This window comes from Capricornis sumatraensis, chromosome 6, assembly GCF_032405125.1.
Source record: "Capricornis sumatraensis isolate serow.1 chromosome 6, serow.2, whole genome shotgun sequence".
In the NCBI taxonomy this organism is placed as follows: Eukaryota; Metazoa; Chordata; class Mammalia; order Artiodactyla; family Bovidae; genus Capricornis; species Capricornis sumatraensis.
The window spans coordinates 8,596,707-8,613,686 of record NC_091074.1 but is presented as its reverse complement, the minus strand read 5'-3'; the positions used below and the strand labels follow the sequence as shown (position 1 = coordinate 8,613,686).

The following is a 16,980-nucleotide window of genomic DNA, read 5'->3' as shown; positions in this document are numbered from 1 at the left end:
ACAGCTTTATGCCAATTAATCTGAAATTTTAGATGAAATGGACAAGTTCCTAGCAAAATACAACTTACTAAAACTAACTGAAAAAAATAAAAAATCAAACAGAAAATCTGAATTGTTCTAAAACTACGTTAGTCCAAAAAAGTGAAGAACTACAAAGTTCTATAACTGTATTTTCAATATTACACAAACTCTTCAGAGAATAAAGTAGAACTCTCCAATTTGTTTTATAAAGTCAACCAAAACATCATATAACAGCAACAAGTTAATTTCACTGATAGTCATAATTGCTGGTTTAAACTTGACTGAGAAAAGGAAAGATACAAGCATCTGAATGCAGAGTTCCAAAGAATAGCAAGGAGAGATAAGAAAGCCTTCCTCAGCAATCAATGCAAAGAATTAGAGGAAAACAAAAGAATGGGAAAGACTAGAGATCTCTTCAAGAAATTTAGAGCTACCAAGGGAACATTTCATGCAAAGATGGGCACAATAAAGGACAGAAATGGTAGAGACCTAACAGAAGCAGAAGATATTAAGAAGAGGTGGCAAGAATATACTGAAGAATTGTACGAAAAAGAACTTCATGACCCAGATAATCACGATGGTGTGATCACTCACCTAGAGCCAGACATCCTAGAATGTGAAGTCAAGTGGGCCTTAGAAAGAATCACTACGAACAAAGCTAATGGAGGTGATGGAATTTCAGTTAAGCTATTTCAAATCCTGAAAGATGATGCTGTGAAAGTGCTGCACTCAATATGCCAGCAAATTTGGAAAACTCAGCAGTGGCCACGGGACTGGAAAAGGTCAGTTTTCATTCCAATCCCAAAGAGGGGCAATGCAAAAGAATGCTCAAACTACCACACAATTGCACTCATCTCACACGCTAGTAAAGTAATGCTCAAAATTCTCCAAGCCAGGATTCAGCAATACGTGAACTGTGAACTTCCTGATGTTCAAGCTGGTTTTAGAAAAGGCAGAGGAACCAGAGATCAAATTTCCAACATCCGCTGGATCATGGAAAAAGCAAGAGAGTTCCAGAAAAACATCTATTTCTGCTTTATTAACTATGCCAAAGCCTTTGACTGTGTGGATTACGAGAAACTGTGGAAAATTCTGAGAGAGACGGGAACACCAGACCACCTGACCTGCCTCTTAAGAAACCTATATGGAGCTCAGGAAGCAACAGTTAGATCTGGACATAGAACAGACTGGTTCCAAAAAGGAAAAGGAGTACGTCAAGGCTGTATATTGTCACCCTGCTTATTTAACTTATATGCAGAGTACATCATGAGAAATGCTGGGCTGGAAGAAGCACAAGCTGGAATCAAGACTGCCGGGAGAAGTATCAATAACCTCAGATATGCAGATGACATCACCCTTATGGCAGAAAGTGAAGAGGAACTAAAAAACCTCTTGATGCAAGTGAAAAGAGGAGAGTGAAAAAGTTGGCTTAAAGCTCAACATTCAGAAAACGAAGATCATGGCACCTGGTCCCATCACTTCATGGGAAATAGATGGGGAAACAGTGGAAGCAGTGTCAGACTTTATTTTTGGGGGCTCCAAAATCACTGCAGATGGTGACTGCAGCCATGAAATTAAAAGATGCTTACTCCTCGGAAGGAAAGTTATGACCAACCTAGATAGCATATTCAAAAGCAGAGACATTATTTTTGCCAACAAAGGTCCGTCTAGCCAAGGCTATGGTTTTTCCTGTGATCATGTATGGATGTGAGAGTTGGACTGTGAAGAAAGCTGAGCGCCGAAGACTTGATGCTTTTGAACTGTGGTGTTGGAGAAGACTCTTGAGAGTCCCTTGGACTGCAAGGAGATGCAACCAGTCCATTCTGAAGGAGATCAGCCCTGGGATTTCTTTGGAGGGAATGATGCTGAAGCTGAAACTCCAGTACTTTGGCCACCTCATGGGAAGAGTTGACTCATTGGAAAAGCCTCTGATGCTGGGAGGGATTGGGGGCAGGAGGAGAAGGGGACGACAGAGGATGAGATGGCTCGATGGCATCTCTGACTTGATGGACATGAGTCTGAGTGAACTCCGGGAGTTGGTGATGGACAGGGAGGCCTGGCCTGCTGCGATTTATGGGGTCGCAGAGTCGGACACGACTGAGAGACTGAACTGATTTACTTCTCTAATACACTGTCGTGTCCGACTCTATGTGACCCCAGAGATGGCAGCCCACCAGGCTCCCCCATCCCTGGGATTCTCCAAGCAAGAACACTGGAGTGGGGTGCCATTTCCTTCTCCAATGCATGAAAGTGAAAAGTGAAAGTGAAGTCGCTCAGCCGTGTCTGACTGTTTGCAACCCCATGGACTGCAGCCTACCAGGCTCCCCCGTCCATGGGATTTTCCAGGCAAGAGTAGTCGAGTGGGGTGCCATTGCCTTCTCCGAATACATTTACTGATGATTCCCTAAATATTTAGATTAAAAGATACACAGCTGTAGTCCCTATCTTCAAAGACTTAATCTGTTAAGACAAACAGAGTGAAAGGATGCTTAGATACCCAAAGAAGCAAATTCTGAAAAATCCTGCCTTTATCAGGCCCAAGAACAATAAAACAACAACTCTAAGTCTGTGTTCTGATAAAGACTGGGCTTAATAGCAGAAAGCTGTCTAGACATCTGCATAATTCTAAACATGAAACATAAATGTCTCTGCTATGAAAGCATGATGCAGTTACTCATAAATTGCAATAGATCAACTACTCATGAATGCTTTTAATCTTTTTTCTGCTATCATTTATTTAACAGAGGTTGGTTGCACCACTGTCCCAGTACTGTTTTATTACTGAAATGACATACCGATTCCTAATAGTGTTAAGAACCAAAAGCTAATTTTAAGATAAATTTCCCCTAAAATGTCCCTAGGACCTCTTTCACTTTTGTTTTTGTTTTGTGTTTGTCTATACCACTCAGCATGTGGGATACAGGATCCTAGTTCCCTGATTAAGGATAAAACCAGTGCCGCCCTACAGTGGGAGTGAGGAATCGTAACCACTGGACCACCAGGGAAGTCCTCTCTTTAATTTTTTACAAACAAAACATATCTAGTGATTTCAGCCTTTGTTTGTCTGTTTTGGTAACAAACTGCTGTTTGATATTACTTCCATTTTGCCCATATGACATTCTTGTTCCTGTAAATCAAAATTAGTCTTTACAAGGGCCCTCTCTGAAACAATCTGAGGAAAATCAACTAAACAGACATCGAATGTAACCAGAATGGCACTGATCCTGAGAAGCCATCCATCAGGGATCTTAACTGGTATCCTAGTACTGGCTTTTTTTTTTTTTTTAAGTTTGTGAAGTCGCTCAGTTGTGTCCGACTCTTTGTGGCCCCATGGATTGTAGCCTACAATGCTCCTCCGTCCATGAGATTTTCCAGGCAAGAGTACTGGAGTGGGTTGCCACTTCCTTCTAATTGCTTTATAATATTGTGCTGGTACATCAACATCAATCAGCCACAGGCATACATGTGTTCCCTCCCTCCCATCTCCAGCCCTCTAGGTTGTCACAGAGCACTGGGTTGAGCTCCCTGTGTCATATAGCGAATTCCCACTGGCTGTCTATTTAACACATGGTGAGGTACGTGCTTCTGAAAGGTTGTTGTTCAATCACGACACCGGGATTCTTGGCCCCCGGAGAAGAATTCAATCCTGGACCAGAGACGAGGCTTGATCGCTCAGAGCTTTTGTGTAATAAAGTTTTATTAAAGTATAAAGGAGATAGAGAAAGCTTCTGACATAGGCATCAGAAGGGGGCAGAAAGAGTTCCCCCCTGCTAGTCTGCAGCTGGATGTTATATAGTCACCAGCAGTCTGTTAATGAAAGAAAGGAATGTCTCAAAACTTAGAATGGCACCAGGCCCCTCACCCATAAGATGTATTTTGGGATAATCTTGGCACCAAATGGTTTATCTTGGGCCATAAAAGGATTAACTTGAATCTTGAAGAAGGGCAGAGCACCATACAAATAGTTTCATTTACATAGATTAGAGGAACAATATCGCAGTATAACATACTGGTTTATCAAGTAGGTTCTAAGCCCAAAAGGTGGAACCAACTAAAAGACAGAGTTTGGGGTAAATGCATAGTACACTAGCATAGTTTAAGATAAACATTTCCATAAGAAAAAGGCAATGGTTAACTTCAAGTGAAACCAGGTGTCATTATGGCAACACAGAATTTTAAGAGAAACCTCCTTTTAAATTTGTATAGAGAAGGAGAAAATATCGCTAGTTTGTTTCCTCCTGCCGCTTAAGAGAGATAAAAATGTCTGACACTTGCAGGCTATTTCCTCCATTTGGAGACCCCTGGCCTTCCTGCCTGTTACCCTCTCATTTCCAGGCCACTCTCTCAATTCATCCCACCCTCGCCTTCCCCCACTGCGTTCACCAGTCTGTTCTCTATGTCTGCATCTCCACTGCTGCTCTGCAAATAGGTTCATCAGTACCATCTTCCTAGATTCCATACACATGTGTTAATATACAATATTTATTTCTCTTTCTGACTTACTTCACTCTGCACAATAGGCTCTAGGTTCATTCACCTCATTAGGACTGACTCAAATGTGTTCTTTTTTATAGCTGAGTAATATTCCACCATACATACATATAATATCTATATCCATTCATCTGTCAGTGGACATAAAGTTTGCTTCTATGTAGTTCATGAACACTGTGAGATACCTAGTATGCAAAATTCAGTTGTATTTTCTTTGCAGGAAATCTTTAATTCTCATTAGATGCTCAAAGGTAAATGACTCCAAAAGGGATTTCCCTTTACCTGGAAACAGGAAATATGCTTTCAATGATAATGCAAATAATTCTGACACAATGTTTCAAGGTGTTACATACACATACAACTAGGGAGAGACAGAGCAAAGAAAGGACACTGAAACAAGAACTTATTTGCTACAGACACCTCCCTTTTCTAGAATGCAATGATCTCTTAGAATAAATACGTGATTCCCTTCTATTATTCAGGTCAATACATCTCTTGCCAAACAAGACAGAAAACGGTTCAACCAAATCCCTGGACATGGGCAGTCTTGCTTGTGATTATTAGTAGAATCTAAAAACCTGAAACGATGAATACACTATTATAGAATCAAGGTATAAGGAAATTCCAACACATCAAAATGAATCAATTCTTGTTGTTTAGTTGCTAAACAACTGGGGGCGTGGGGGCGGGGTGGAGGCAAAGAATGTAGCACCTGTTAGCAACCTAGAAAGAAACTACAAGCAGGAAAGACTTATGATTTGGGGGTACTGGCATATGACATGAGGATATTCAAGGCATTCACTTCTTTCCCAGGCCACACATATTACAAAACGTGCCACTGGCTGACCTCTGTCACCTGCCCATTCTACTGATCTCACTAAACAGAGCAAGCACCAAAACTCATTGTCAGGATTCACTGCAATTTATCAACGCTGACTAGCTGCACCCTCAGAGACAAGGAAAGACTGGACAGGAATCTATTTATTCCTAATTAGCAGCAAGACTCCTATCAGTTTCATTGACTACACATCTTTCAAAAGTTTCTGCTCTAAGCACCTAAACTTAGCAATTTTAATTTTTAGGTTGGGCTCTAGTTACTGTATAGATTAGTACATGGGAGAGAACTGAACGCTTTTTATCAGTCACAGATGACTTATACATTCTGACCAATCATTTATGTTCAAAATATTGAGAAAGGTTGTATAACTTGCCCTAAGTTATATAGGTAATAAAAGGTGGAAAGGGAAATTCCAAGCATGTTCATCTAATCATTATGCTACAATGTGTCAAGTTGTCAGGTTATTTTTTTTATACAATAAGCCAAGGAAAGCCAATGAAAATATTTAAGGACAGCAGTAATGATCATATTTACATTCTTGATTCCACTAATCAATAAGGTGGAGAGCAACCTGATGGTAAAGCAACAGTATCAAAGTCAAAATCTAGCTCAAAAATGCTGAGGAACTGAACCACAGGAATGCAGAAAGGATTAAAAAAAACACAAAACCTAAAATCTTTACCTGGTAAACGTAAATAGACTTATTAATGTATGAGATGAAAGATGGAAAAGGATGAAGGAGGCTACCTCCAAGCTTGGTACCTTGGCCAATGGTCAGTAATTATGGTCTATTGATTCAAAGACAGGAGGAGGAGCTGGCAATTTGGTCTCCTCTAAGCGGCAGGAAGACAAGTCTACTTTTTATGTAATTAAAAACAAAACGAGAAAAACCCAATTCTACAGAATTTCCCTCCTACCGAAAAACCTTCCCACTTTCCAGAAATCTTATCTTTGAAATGAGGAACCCTTAAGGGTTGTTTTTCCAAAAATAAAAAGTCATTTGGGCAGGAGGGGGTCTTCAACATTATTTATCATTCTTTTAAAAGCAAATTAAATTCGAAGCCGATCGCATACAATTTAATTTTCCTAAAGTTTCTATTTTTCTTTGGAAGTCTCGTTGGCATTAGTTTGTATTCATTGTACCATTTCTATGTCTCCTGTCTAAAATAAACTCCAAAAAATATTTTAAAAAATGACACTCTATGCTTAGAGTTCCACCGGCAGACATCTAAACGCCACGAACACAGCCTGTCTGCCAACCCAGGCCAATAAAACCAGTGCTTCAGAAGTCATCTGAATCTCACGTGAAACTGTTAAAGAGATTGGCCTGAATAAACTCCTCAGCCGAACCCTAGGATCGGCAGCTCCCTCTGAAATCCTGCTCACCAAACGCTGCAGCGACAAGCCTAGAGAACCAAGAAGGAACAGGAAGGACCTGCCCAGCATCCACTCAACCTTCCGGGTCCAGGATCCAGGGCCCAAGGCAGGTTCTGAATGCTCTCCGCACATCTTCTAAGTTGGCTCAAGCCAGAAATGAACCATGAAAGCAGTACCGGCTGTCACGTGTATGGAGAACTCTGAAAAAATCACATTACTTATATTCACAATCCCACATCGGGCGTCTTCTGAAACAACCAAGTCGCCTAATTTTTAATCTAGCGGTGAGCAACGCTAGAGCAGTGATGAAGTCGGCTGGCTGAGTCGGAAAAGTTTTCCGAGAGCCAGAGCCCCTGCGCCGAGCTGACGGTCAATGCCTCACCCCCAAGCGGAACCAGATCCCAGTCCCGCAATGGGTGGCCCTGGACTCCGGCCGCGAACACGGCCCGACCTCCCCTGACTCCGGGTTTCGGGCTGGGCGATGCGGCCGGCCTCCAAGCCCACGCTCACCGAGTTGCCGCCCGCGGCCCGGGAGCCCGCGCGCTTCTCTGGCATGGCTCCTGCCTCCGCCTCCGACGCTGCTTTCTCCTCCGGAGGTTCCGCCTTCATGCTGCGGTCATGCCTCCGCCGGCTCTGGGAGCCCCTGGATTACAGCTTAGCTGCAAAAGCGGTGGCGGGGCCCGCGCTCTCATGGGCTCTGGGGCCCAAAACGGCCGTAGGTCAAGCGGCAGGCCAGCAGCAAGGCCGTGGGTTGTGAGGGATGCGGAGGCAGCAAGAGCGCGACTGCAACCACAGCCGCCGAACCGAACACAACTCAGGTAGCTGCCCACCTCTTCCTCGGCCGGCCCGCCCCGCCCCCGCTTCTCCCACAAGCTGCCGCGGGGAAGGAGGCCTCCGCCCGGATCTCAGCTCCCGCCAGAAGCTGAGGTCCAGCACCTGAAGCCTCAGCGGCGCCTGCCCACCTCAGGCCCCTCCTCCACGCTTCCGGGGCCTCCTTGGCTTCCGGATTCCGCAGCGCGCCGGAAATGCGTCATCACCTAAGGCCTCCAATCGTATTTTCTTTTTCCTGAGCTGGTGTGGACAAGTGAGAGTGTCCGTGTATATTGTTAGTGACTGTACTTTTGGCCTTGGTTTGGAAGCCAAACCGCCGAACTATTTTTTTCTGATGCCGCCAACAGTTATATGGATGGGCATGTTCTCAGTTCAGTTCAGTAGCCAAGTTGTGTTCGACTCTTTGCGACCCCTATGGACAGCACAGCATCATCTTTCAGAATTTGAAACAGCTCAACTGGAATTCCATCACCTCCACTAGCTTTGTTCACAGTGATGCTTTCTAAGGCCCACTTGACTTCATATTCCAGGATATCTGGCTCTAGATGAGTGATCACACCATCGTGATTATCTGGGTCGTGAAGGTCTTTTTTTGTACGGTTCTTCTGTGTATTCTTGCCACCTCTTCTTAATATCTTATGCTTCTGTTAGGTCCAGACCATTTCTGTCCTTTATCGAGCCCATCTTTGCATGAAATGTTCCCTTGGTATCTCTAATTTTCTTGAAGAGATCTCTAGTCTTTCCCACTCTTTTGTTTTCCTCTATTTCTTTGCATTGATCGCTGAAGAAGGCTTTCTTATCTCTTCTTGCTATTCTTTGGAACTCTGCATTCAGATGCTTATATCTTTCCTTTCCTCCTTTGCTTTTCACCTCTCTTCACAGCTATTTGTAAGGCCTCCCCAGACAGCCATTTTGCTTTTTTTCATTTCTTTTCCATGGGGATGGTCTTCATCCCTGTCTCCTGTACAATGTCACGAACCTCATTCCATAGTTCATCAGGCACTCTATCTATCAGATCTAGGCCCTTAAATCTATTTCTCACTTTCACTGTATAATCATAAGGGATTTGATTTAAGTCATATCTGAATGGTCTAGCGGTTTTCCCTGCTTTCTTCAATTTAAGTCTGAGTTTGATAATAAGGAGTTCATGATCTGAGCCACAGTCAGCTCCTGGTCTTGTTTTTGTTGACTGTATAGAGCTTCTCCATCTTTGGCTGCAAAGAATATAATCAATCTGATTTCGGTGTTGACCACATGGTGATGTCCATGTGCAGAGTCTTCTCTTGTGTTGTTGGAAGAGAGTGTTTGCTGTAACCAGTGCATTTTCTTGGCAAAACTCTCTTAGTCTTTGCCCTGCTTCATTCCGCATTCCAAGGCCAAATTTGTGTGTTACTTCAGGTGTTTCTTGACTTCCTACTTTTGCATTCCAGTCCCCTATAATGAAAAGGACATCTTTTGGGGGTGTTAGTTGTAAAAGGTCTTGTAGGTCTTCATAAAACCGTTCACCTTCAGCTTCTTCAGCGTTACTGGTTGATGCATAGACTTGGATAACTGTGATATTGAATGGTTTGCCTTGGAGACGAACAGAGATCATTCTGTCGTTTCTGAGATTGCATCCAAGTACTGCATTCTGAACTCTTTTGTTGACCATGATGGCTACTCCATTTCTTCTGAGGGATTCCTGCCCACAGTAGTAGATATAATGGTCCTCTGAGTTAAATTCACCCATTCCAGTCCATTTTAGTTTGCTGATTCCTAGAATGTCGACGTTCACCCTTGCTATCTCTTGTTTGACCACTTCCAATTTGCCTTGATTCACGGACCTGACATTCCAGGTTCCTATGCAATATTGCTCTTTACAGTATCGGATCTTGCTTCTATCACCAGTCACATCCACAACTGGATATTGTTGTTTTGGCTCCATCCCTTCATTCTTTCTGGAGTTATTTCTCCACTGATCTCCAGTAGCATATTGGGCACCTACTGACCTGGGGAGTTCCTCTTTTGGTATCCTATCATTTTGCCTTTTCATACTGTTCATGGGGTTCTCAAGGCAAGAATACTGAAGCGGCTTGCCATTCCCTTCTCCAGTGGACCACATTCTGTCAGGCCTCTCCACCATGACCCGCCCGTCTTGGCTTGCCCCTCGGGCATGGCTTGGTTTCATTGAGTTAGACAAGGCTGTGGTCTTAGTGTGATTAGATTGACTAGTTTTCTGTGAGTATGGTTTCAGTGTGTCTGCCCTCTGATGGCCTCTTGCAACACTTACCATCTTACTTGGGTTTCTCTTACCTTGGCTGTGGGGTATCTCTTCATGGCTGCTCCAGCAAAGCACAGCCGCTGTTCCTTACCTTGGACGATGGGTATCTCCTTACCATCACCGTTCCTGACCTTCAACGTGGGATAGCTCCTCTAGGCCCTAGCCACCACTCCTCAGGTGGCTCCTCCCAGCTACTGCCCCTGGCCTTGAGCACCGGGTGGCACCTCAAAGTCACTGCCCCTGGCCTCAGGCACAAGGTGGCTTCTCCTGGCCACCCCAATCTCGGACACGGGGTATCTCCTCCCGGCCACCACTGGCCTCGGACGCGGGGTAGCTCCTCTCGGCCGCCGCCCCTGACCTCGGACGGGGGGTGTCTCCTTCTGGCCGCTGCCCCTGACCGCAGACGCAGTGTAGCTCCTCCCAGCCGCTGCCACTGACCTCGGACGCAGGGTAGCTCCTCTTGGTTGCTGCCCCTGACCTCGGATGCAGGGTAGCTCCTTTAGGCCATTCCTGCGCTGTCGCAGCCTGGCACTCTAGGCCGCTGCCCCTGACCTCGGACGTGGGGTAGCTCCTCTCGCCTGCTGCACTCAATATGCCAGCAAGTTTGGAAAACTTAGCAGTGGCCACAGGACTGAAAAAGGTCAGTTTTCATTCCAATCCCAAAGAAAGGCAATGCAAAAGAATGCTCAAACTACTGCACAATTGCACTCATCTCACATGCTAGTAAAGTAATGCTCAAAATTCTCCAAGCCAGACTTCAGCAATACGTGAACCGTGAACTCCCTGATGTCTAAACTGGTTTTAGAAAAGGCAGAGGAACCAGAGATCAAATTTCCAACATCCGCTGGATCATGGAAAAAGCAAGAGAGTTCCAGAAAAACATCTATTTCTGCTTTATTGACTATGCCAAAGCCTTTGACTGTGTGGATCACAACAAACTGTGGAAAATTCTTCAAGAGATGGGAATACCAGACCACCTGACCTGCCTCTTGAGAAATCTGTATGCAGGTCAGGAAGCAACAGTTAGAACTGGACATGGAACAACAGACTGGTTCCAAACTGGGAAAGGAGTACGTCCAGGCTGTATAATGTTACCCTGGTTATTTAACTTCAATGCAGAGTACATCATGAGAAATGCTGGACTGGAAGAAACACAAGCTGGAATCCAGATTGCCAGGAGAAATATCAATAACCTCAGATATGCAGATGATACCACCCTTATGGCAGAAAGCGAAGAAGAACTAAAGAGCCTCTTGATGAAAGTGAAAGAGGAGAGTGAAAGAGTTGGCTTAAAGCTCAACATTCAGAAAGCTAAGATCATGGCTTCTGATTCCATCACTTTATGTCAAATAGATGGGGAAACAGTGGAAACAGTAGCAGATTTTTTTTTTTTTTTTTGGCCCCGAGATCACTGCAGATGGTGACTGCAGCTATGGAATTAAAAGAGACGTACTCTTGGAAGAAAAGTATGACCAACCTAGACAGCAGGCTAAAAAGCAAAGACAGTACTTTGCCAACAAATGCGAATCTAGTCAAAGTTATGATTTTTTCAGTAGTCATGTATGGATGTGAGAGTTGGAATATAAAGAAAGCTGAGTGCCGAAGAATTGATGCTTTTGAACTGTGGTGTTGGAGAAGACTCTTGAGAGTCCCTTGGACTTCAAGGAGATCCAACTAGTCCATCCTAAAAGAAATCAATCCTGAATTTTCATTGGAAGGACTGATGCTGTAGCTGAAGCTCCAATACTTTGGCCACCTGATGCAAACAGCTGACTCATTTGAAAAGACCCTGATGCTGGGAAAGATTGAGGGCAGGAGGAGAAGGGGATGACAGAGCATGAGATGGCTGGATGGCATCACCAACTCAATGAGTTTGAGTAAACTCCACGAGTTGGTGATGGACATGGAGGCCTGGCATGCTGCAGTCCATGAAGTTGCAAATAGTCGGATACGACTGAGCAACTGAACTGGAACTGAAACAAAGTAGAAATAGAATCACACACATTGCAAACAAACTTAAAGTTATCAAGAGGGAAAAGTAGAAGGGAGGGGTAAACTGAGAGATTGGGATTGAAATATAGAAACTAACCTGTCTAAATAGATAGCTAGTAAGAACCTAGTGTGTGGAGAAGGAAATGGCAACCCATTCCAGTATTCTTGCCTGATAAATCCCATGGACAGAAGAACCTGGTAAGCTACAGTCCATGGGGTTGCAAAGAGCTGGAGATGACTGAGCGACTTTACTAACTAAGAACCTACTGTATAGCACAGGAACCCTACTCAATACTCTGCAATAATCTATATTGGAATAGAATCTTAAAAAGAGTCAAACTATGTTTATGTATGACTGATTCACTCTGCTATATAGCAGAAGCTAAATAACATTGGAAATCAACTGTAGTCCCATAAAAATTAATTTAAAAAGAGTAAGTGTAAAGCAATAATACAAAGCAAAAGATAACATTGTCCAAATAGTATTTTCTTTTCAGGATCTCAACATTTTGCACATTAAACTATATAATTTATTTAATGAGAGATTGTATTAGGCAGATTTTATTTTGCAAACTCTACAGTTACAGCTAAAAATTAATAAGGAGCATTGGATAAAAAATGGTTCAATTCAGTCTCTCAGTCGTGTCCAACTCTTTGCGACCCCATGGACTGCAGCATGCCAGGCCTCCCTGTCCATCACCAACTTCCAGAGTTTACTCAAACTCACGTCCATTGAGTCGGTGATGCCATCCAGCCATCATCCTCTGTCGTCCCCTTCTCCTCCTGCCCTCAATCTTTCCCAGCATCAGGGTCTTTTCAAATGAGTCAGTTCTTCACATCAGGTGGCCAAAATATTAGAGTTTCAGCTTCAGCATCAGTCCTTCCAATGAATATTCAGGACTGACTTCCTTTAGGATGAATTAGTTGTATCTCCTTGCAGTCCAAGGGACTCTCAAGAATCTTCTCCAACATCACAGTTCAAAAGCATAAATTCTTCAGTGCTCAACTTTCTTTATAGTCCAGCTCTCACACTCATACATGACTACTGGAAAAACCATAGCTTTGACTAGACAGACCTTTGTTGGCAAAGTAATGTCTCTGCTTTTTAATATGCTGTCTAAGTGATACATAAATACTAAAAATATATTAAAATCACAAAAAATAAGAAAAAACAGTGAAAATCTATATGTATAAGAGAAAATATATGTATAGGAGAAACAAAACACAAACAGCAAGGCAGTAAATTTAAATTTAGTCATATTTATAAAACTGCTATTAAAATGTATAGCAATCCAATCAATGTACAGCATGGTCTTGATGTTGTTCAGTGACCAAGTCTCATCTGATTCTGCAACCCCGTGGACTGCAGCACATCAGGCTTCCCTGTCCTTTACTATCTCCTGGAGTTTGTTCAAACTCATGCTCATTGAGTCAGTGATGCCATCTCATCCTCCGTCATTCCCTTCTCCTTTTGTCAGTGAGCTGACTCTTCACATGATGTGACCAAAGTATTGAAGCTTCAGCTTCAGCACCAATCCTCCCAGTGAATATTCGGGGTTGATTTCCTTTAGGATTAACCAGTTTGATTTCCTTCCTGTTCAAGGGACCCTCAAAAGTCTTCTCCAACACCACAGTTTGAAAGCAGCAATTCTTCGGCACTCGGCCTTCTTTATATTCTAACTCTCATATCCATACGTGACTACTGGAAAAACCATAGCTTTAACTATACGTAGGTTTGTCAGCAAAGTGATGCCTTTGCTTTTTAATACCCACTCTAGGTTTGTCATAGCTTTTCTTTCAAGAAACAAACGCCTTTTGATTTCATGGCTGCTCACCATCCACACTGGTTTTGGTGCCCAAGAACATAATATAGAGCATGGTGACTATGGGCTTCCCTGGTGGCTCAGAGGTTAAAGCCTCTGCCTCCAGTGCAGGAGACCCAGGTTTGATCCCTGTGTCGGGAAGATCCCCTGGAGAAGGAAATGGCAACCCACTCCAGTACTCTTGCCTGGAGAATCCCATGGATTGAGGTGCCTGGTGGGCTGCAGTCCACGGGGTCACAAAGAGTTGGACATGACTGAGTGACTTTACTTTACTTTTATGGTGACTATAGTTAAATAATTTTGCATATTTGAAAGTTGCTAAGAGAAATTTTTAAAAATTCACATCACAAGAAAAAAAATGCATAACTTTGGGTGGTGATGGATATTAACATTAGACACTGTAATGATCGTTTAAACTATATTTATGTTGTGCAGCAGATGTTAATATAACGCTGTAAGTCAAGTAGATCTCATCTAATCACTGAATTTTAAAGGTCATGCTTTATGTTATGTAAATTATGCCTCAGCACTATTACTAATTTAAGCATCAAAGCCTAATGAAAATAATAATGACGTTGTGTTGTTAGGCTCAAATATATCTATAAAACAAATTAATATGCATAAATACGTACCATGAATACTTATTCCATTATGTGTCATGCTGTCATCAGTCTAAAGGTGTGCATGTTGCAGCATGCTATAACAGCCTTTTTTAATGACCAAAACTGAGGACTGCGGCAGTCCTCTTTATGCTTTATGCTCTGCAAATATGCCTGTTTTATTGATATACAGTGAACATCATTCCCTAACCTTCTCAGAGCCACATTGGACCAGGTGATTAGTTTCTACAGTGACATATGGGTAGAAGTGATGTGTTTATTACATATAGAGGCTCTGAATAGTGTATTTGTTTCCTTTTGTTCCGTCTGTCTGGCATCTCAGGTTTCTGCATGCTGAAGATCCAGTAGGAAACTACAAAGAAGAACTAGGAACAGTGGGACCCCTAGATGAAGACAACCAGGGTTTCTTCATTACTGACTGCAAACGTGTGCTGTAATATGATAGTAAAATATTTATTTATTTTGTTACACTGATATATTTGAGGTATTATCCCAGAGTGTAGATTTGTTTTCAGGTGATGATGATATTGAATTGAACACAGAAACATTCAACTCACAATCCTAACTATAGATTTAAGGATTATATCAGTTTAATCACATGGGTGATGGGTGACTGACATTCCATTTGTTCCATCCTGTAAGTAAAACTTAGTTGAAACAAATCATCAGTGCAATTCTCATTTATAAATAAACGTGACACTAAATGACATAGATACACTATCAATTCTAAAAAAGAGTGTGTAAGTCCAATTTATGAGGAACATGCTGTAATAAAAAGAAGCAAATTTAAAATACAAAAAAGAAACATAATTTTAGAAACATGAATAGTGTTTCAAATTGTCAAAGAATCTCTAAACAGAAAGAAAAAAATGTGCTTATGAGCAGAAGTGGATATTAGCCTTGTAACCTCATTCCTGATAATTTTACCTACATATCTGCCTGGAAGAGCTGAAATAGAAAAAGCATTTTGACAGGGGAAGGTTTTTTTTTTCCCTGTATTAAATCATTGGGTTTAAATTTTTTTAAATTATTAATTGGAGGATAATTGCTTTGCAGTGTTGCACTGGTTCTGCCATTAAACAAAGTAAATCAGTCATAGGTGTACATACATCTCCTCTGTCTTTAACCTCCCTCCCACACCCAACCCCATTGCCCTCAGGTTGTCACAGAGCTTCAGGTTGAGCTCCCTGTTTTATATATTTAGAAACTTCCCACTAGCTCTCTGCTTTACATGCGGTGGTGTATATGTCTCAGTGTTAATCTTTCAGCTTGTCCCTCCCTCTCCTCCCCTCGCTGTGTCCACAAGTCTGTTCTCTATGTCTGCGTCTATATTCCTGCCTTGCAAATAGGTTTTTCAGTATCATTTTTCTCGAATATACATATATATATGTATCTATGTGTGTGTGTGTGTGTGTGTGTGTGTGTGTGTGTTAATATAGGATATCTGTCTTTCTCTTTCTGACTTACTTCATTCTGCATAATAGGCTCTAGGATATTTTTAAAGTGCCTTTCATTTTGAATCTGCTACGTTGATGACCAGCTAGATATCCTAACATGAATAAAACTACCCAGATTTTTGTCAGCATGTACAACATGCTTTAATTTCCACAAAAGTTAATCTAGGAACAGTGTTCTACTTCTGAAAAGGGATCTAATCCTCCTCACAGTGTATTGGAAAGAACAACCACATCACGTTCGTGTATTAGTAAGTGACACACTTTTCTAAAGATGTGAAAGATGAGCTCTGAATGAATTATGGGAATAAAATTAAGGAAGGCAAACACAGCAATTACTAATGGTCTGAAATGCAATAAATTGAAAGTTTTAAATTTTTTTTCAGAAAGAACTATTGGTACTAGATAATTAAGTGTCATTTTCCCACCCCCACCGAGGGGAACATTTATGCCAAGAAGGAGCTTCAGAGGACAAATCATCTACAGAAAAAGTAGTCTTAAAACATAAACCCAGATGATTACCGAACAGAAGCAGTCTTCTAGAAACTAAACTGATACTCAAGAGAAAATGTTCCTCAGGGTGAGCATGACTACTTCCTACATAAGAGCAGGTGATCTTTGAAGAATACTCCAGAGTGACAGTGGCTTCCTGATTCAAAAGAATTGTAAAAATTTACAGGGTTAAAACATCTATATTCTCATAGATAACTTCATGTAAATCCATGAAGGTAAGTTAGATGGTTTTATTTAAAAGTAGTTCTGAATTTGAGGTTTAAGATAAAAAGGATAAAACAGGACAATATGAAATTCTGCGATCTTTATCTGAAAATTAGTTAACTTAAATTAACCAATGTATTTCTTAACTTTTTTTAATGATAAAATAAAATTAGAAATAAGTGAAATAGCAATAATAACAATATTTATAATAAAACTTTTACTTGAGGTAACTTTCACAACTAATTCTAGTGGAAATAGAGAAATAAGAGAGAACATTTGTTGACTCAATTTTTTTTTTTTAATCAAAGTATTAATGCCAAAACAATAGTTTGTGGAACTGGAAGTTGGGAACAGACATAGTAGATTTAATGAAATATGAAAACACCGAGAACAAACATTAATAAAGTGTTATGAAAATTGTCACACAGTGTTGACTGCCTGATATCTGATTACATGAGCTTGAGGTGAAGCAAGATAACAGGGCTCTGTGTGCGTGTGTTAGTCCCACTCATATGCTTTTGCCATTTGCATTCCTAAAATAATCAATCATAGGGTT

General features: G+C 41.8%; 1 protein-coding gene across 1 annotated transcript in view; it reads right to left on the bottom strand.

Moving 5' to 3' along the window:
* MFSD14B (major facilitator superfamily domain containing 14B) overlaps window positions 1-7,619 on the bottom strand; it is a 123,077-nt gene extending 115,458 nt beyond the window's left edge. Inside the window, exon 1 of the mRNA XM_068974114.1 lies at window positions 7,238-7,619. Coding sequence (XP_068830215.1) covers window positions 7,238-7,336 — 99 coding nt within the window. The 5' untranslated portion in view covers window positions 7,337-7,619. The remainder of the gene's footprint in view (window positions 1-7,237) is intronic.
* Between the last annotated feature and the right edge of the window lie 9,361 nt (window positions 7,620-16,980).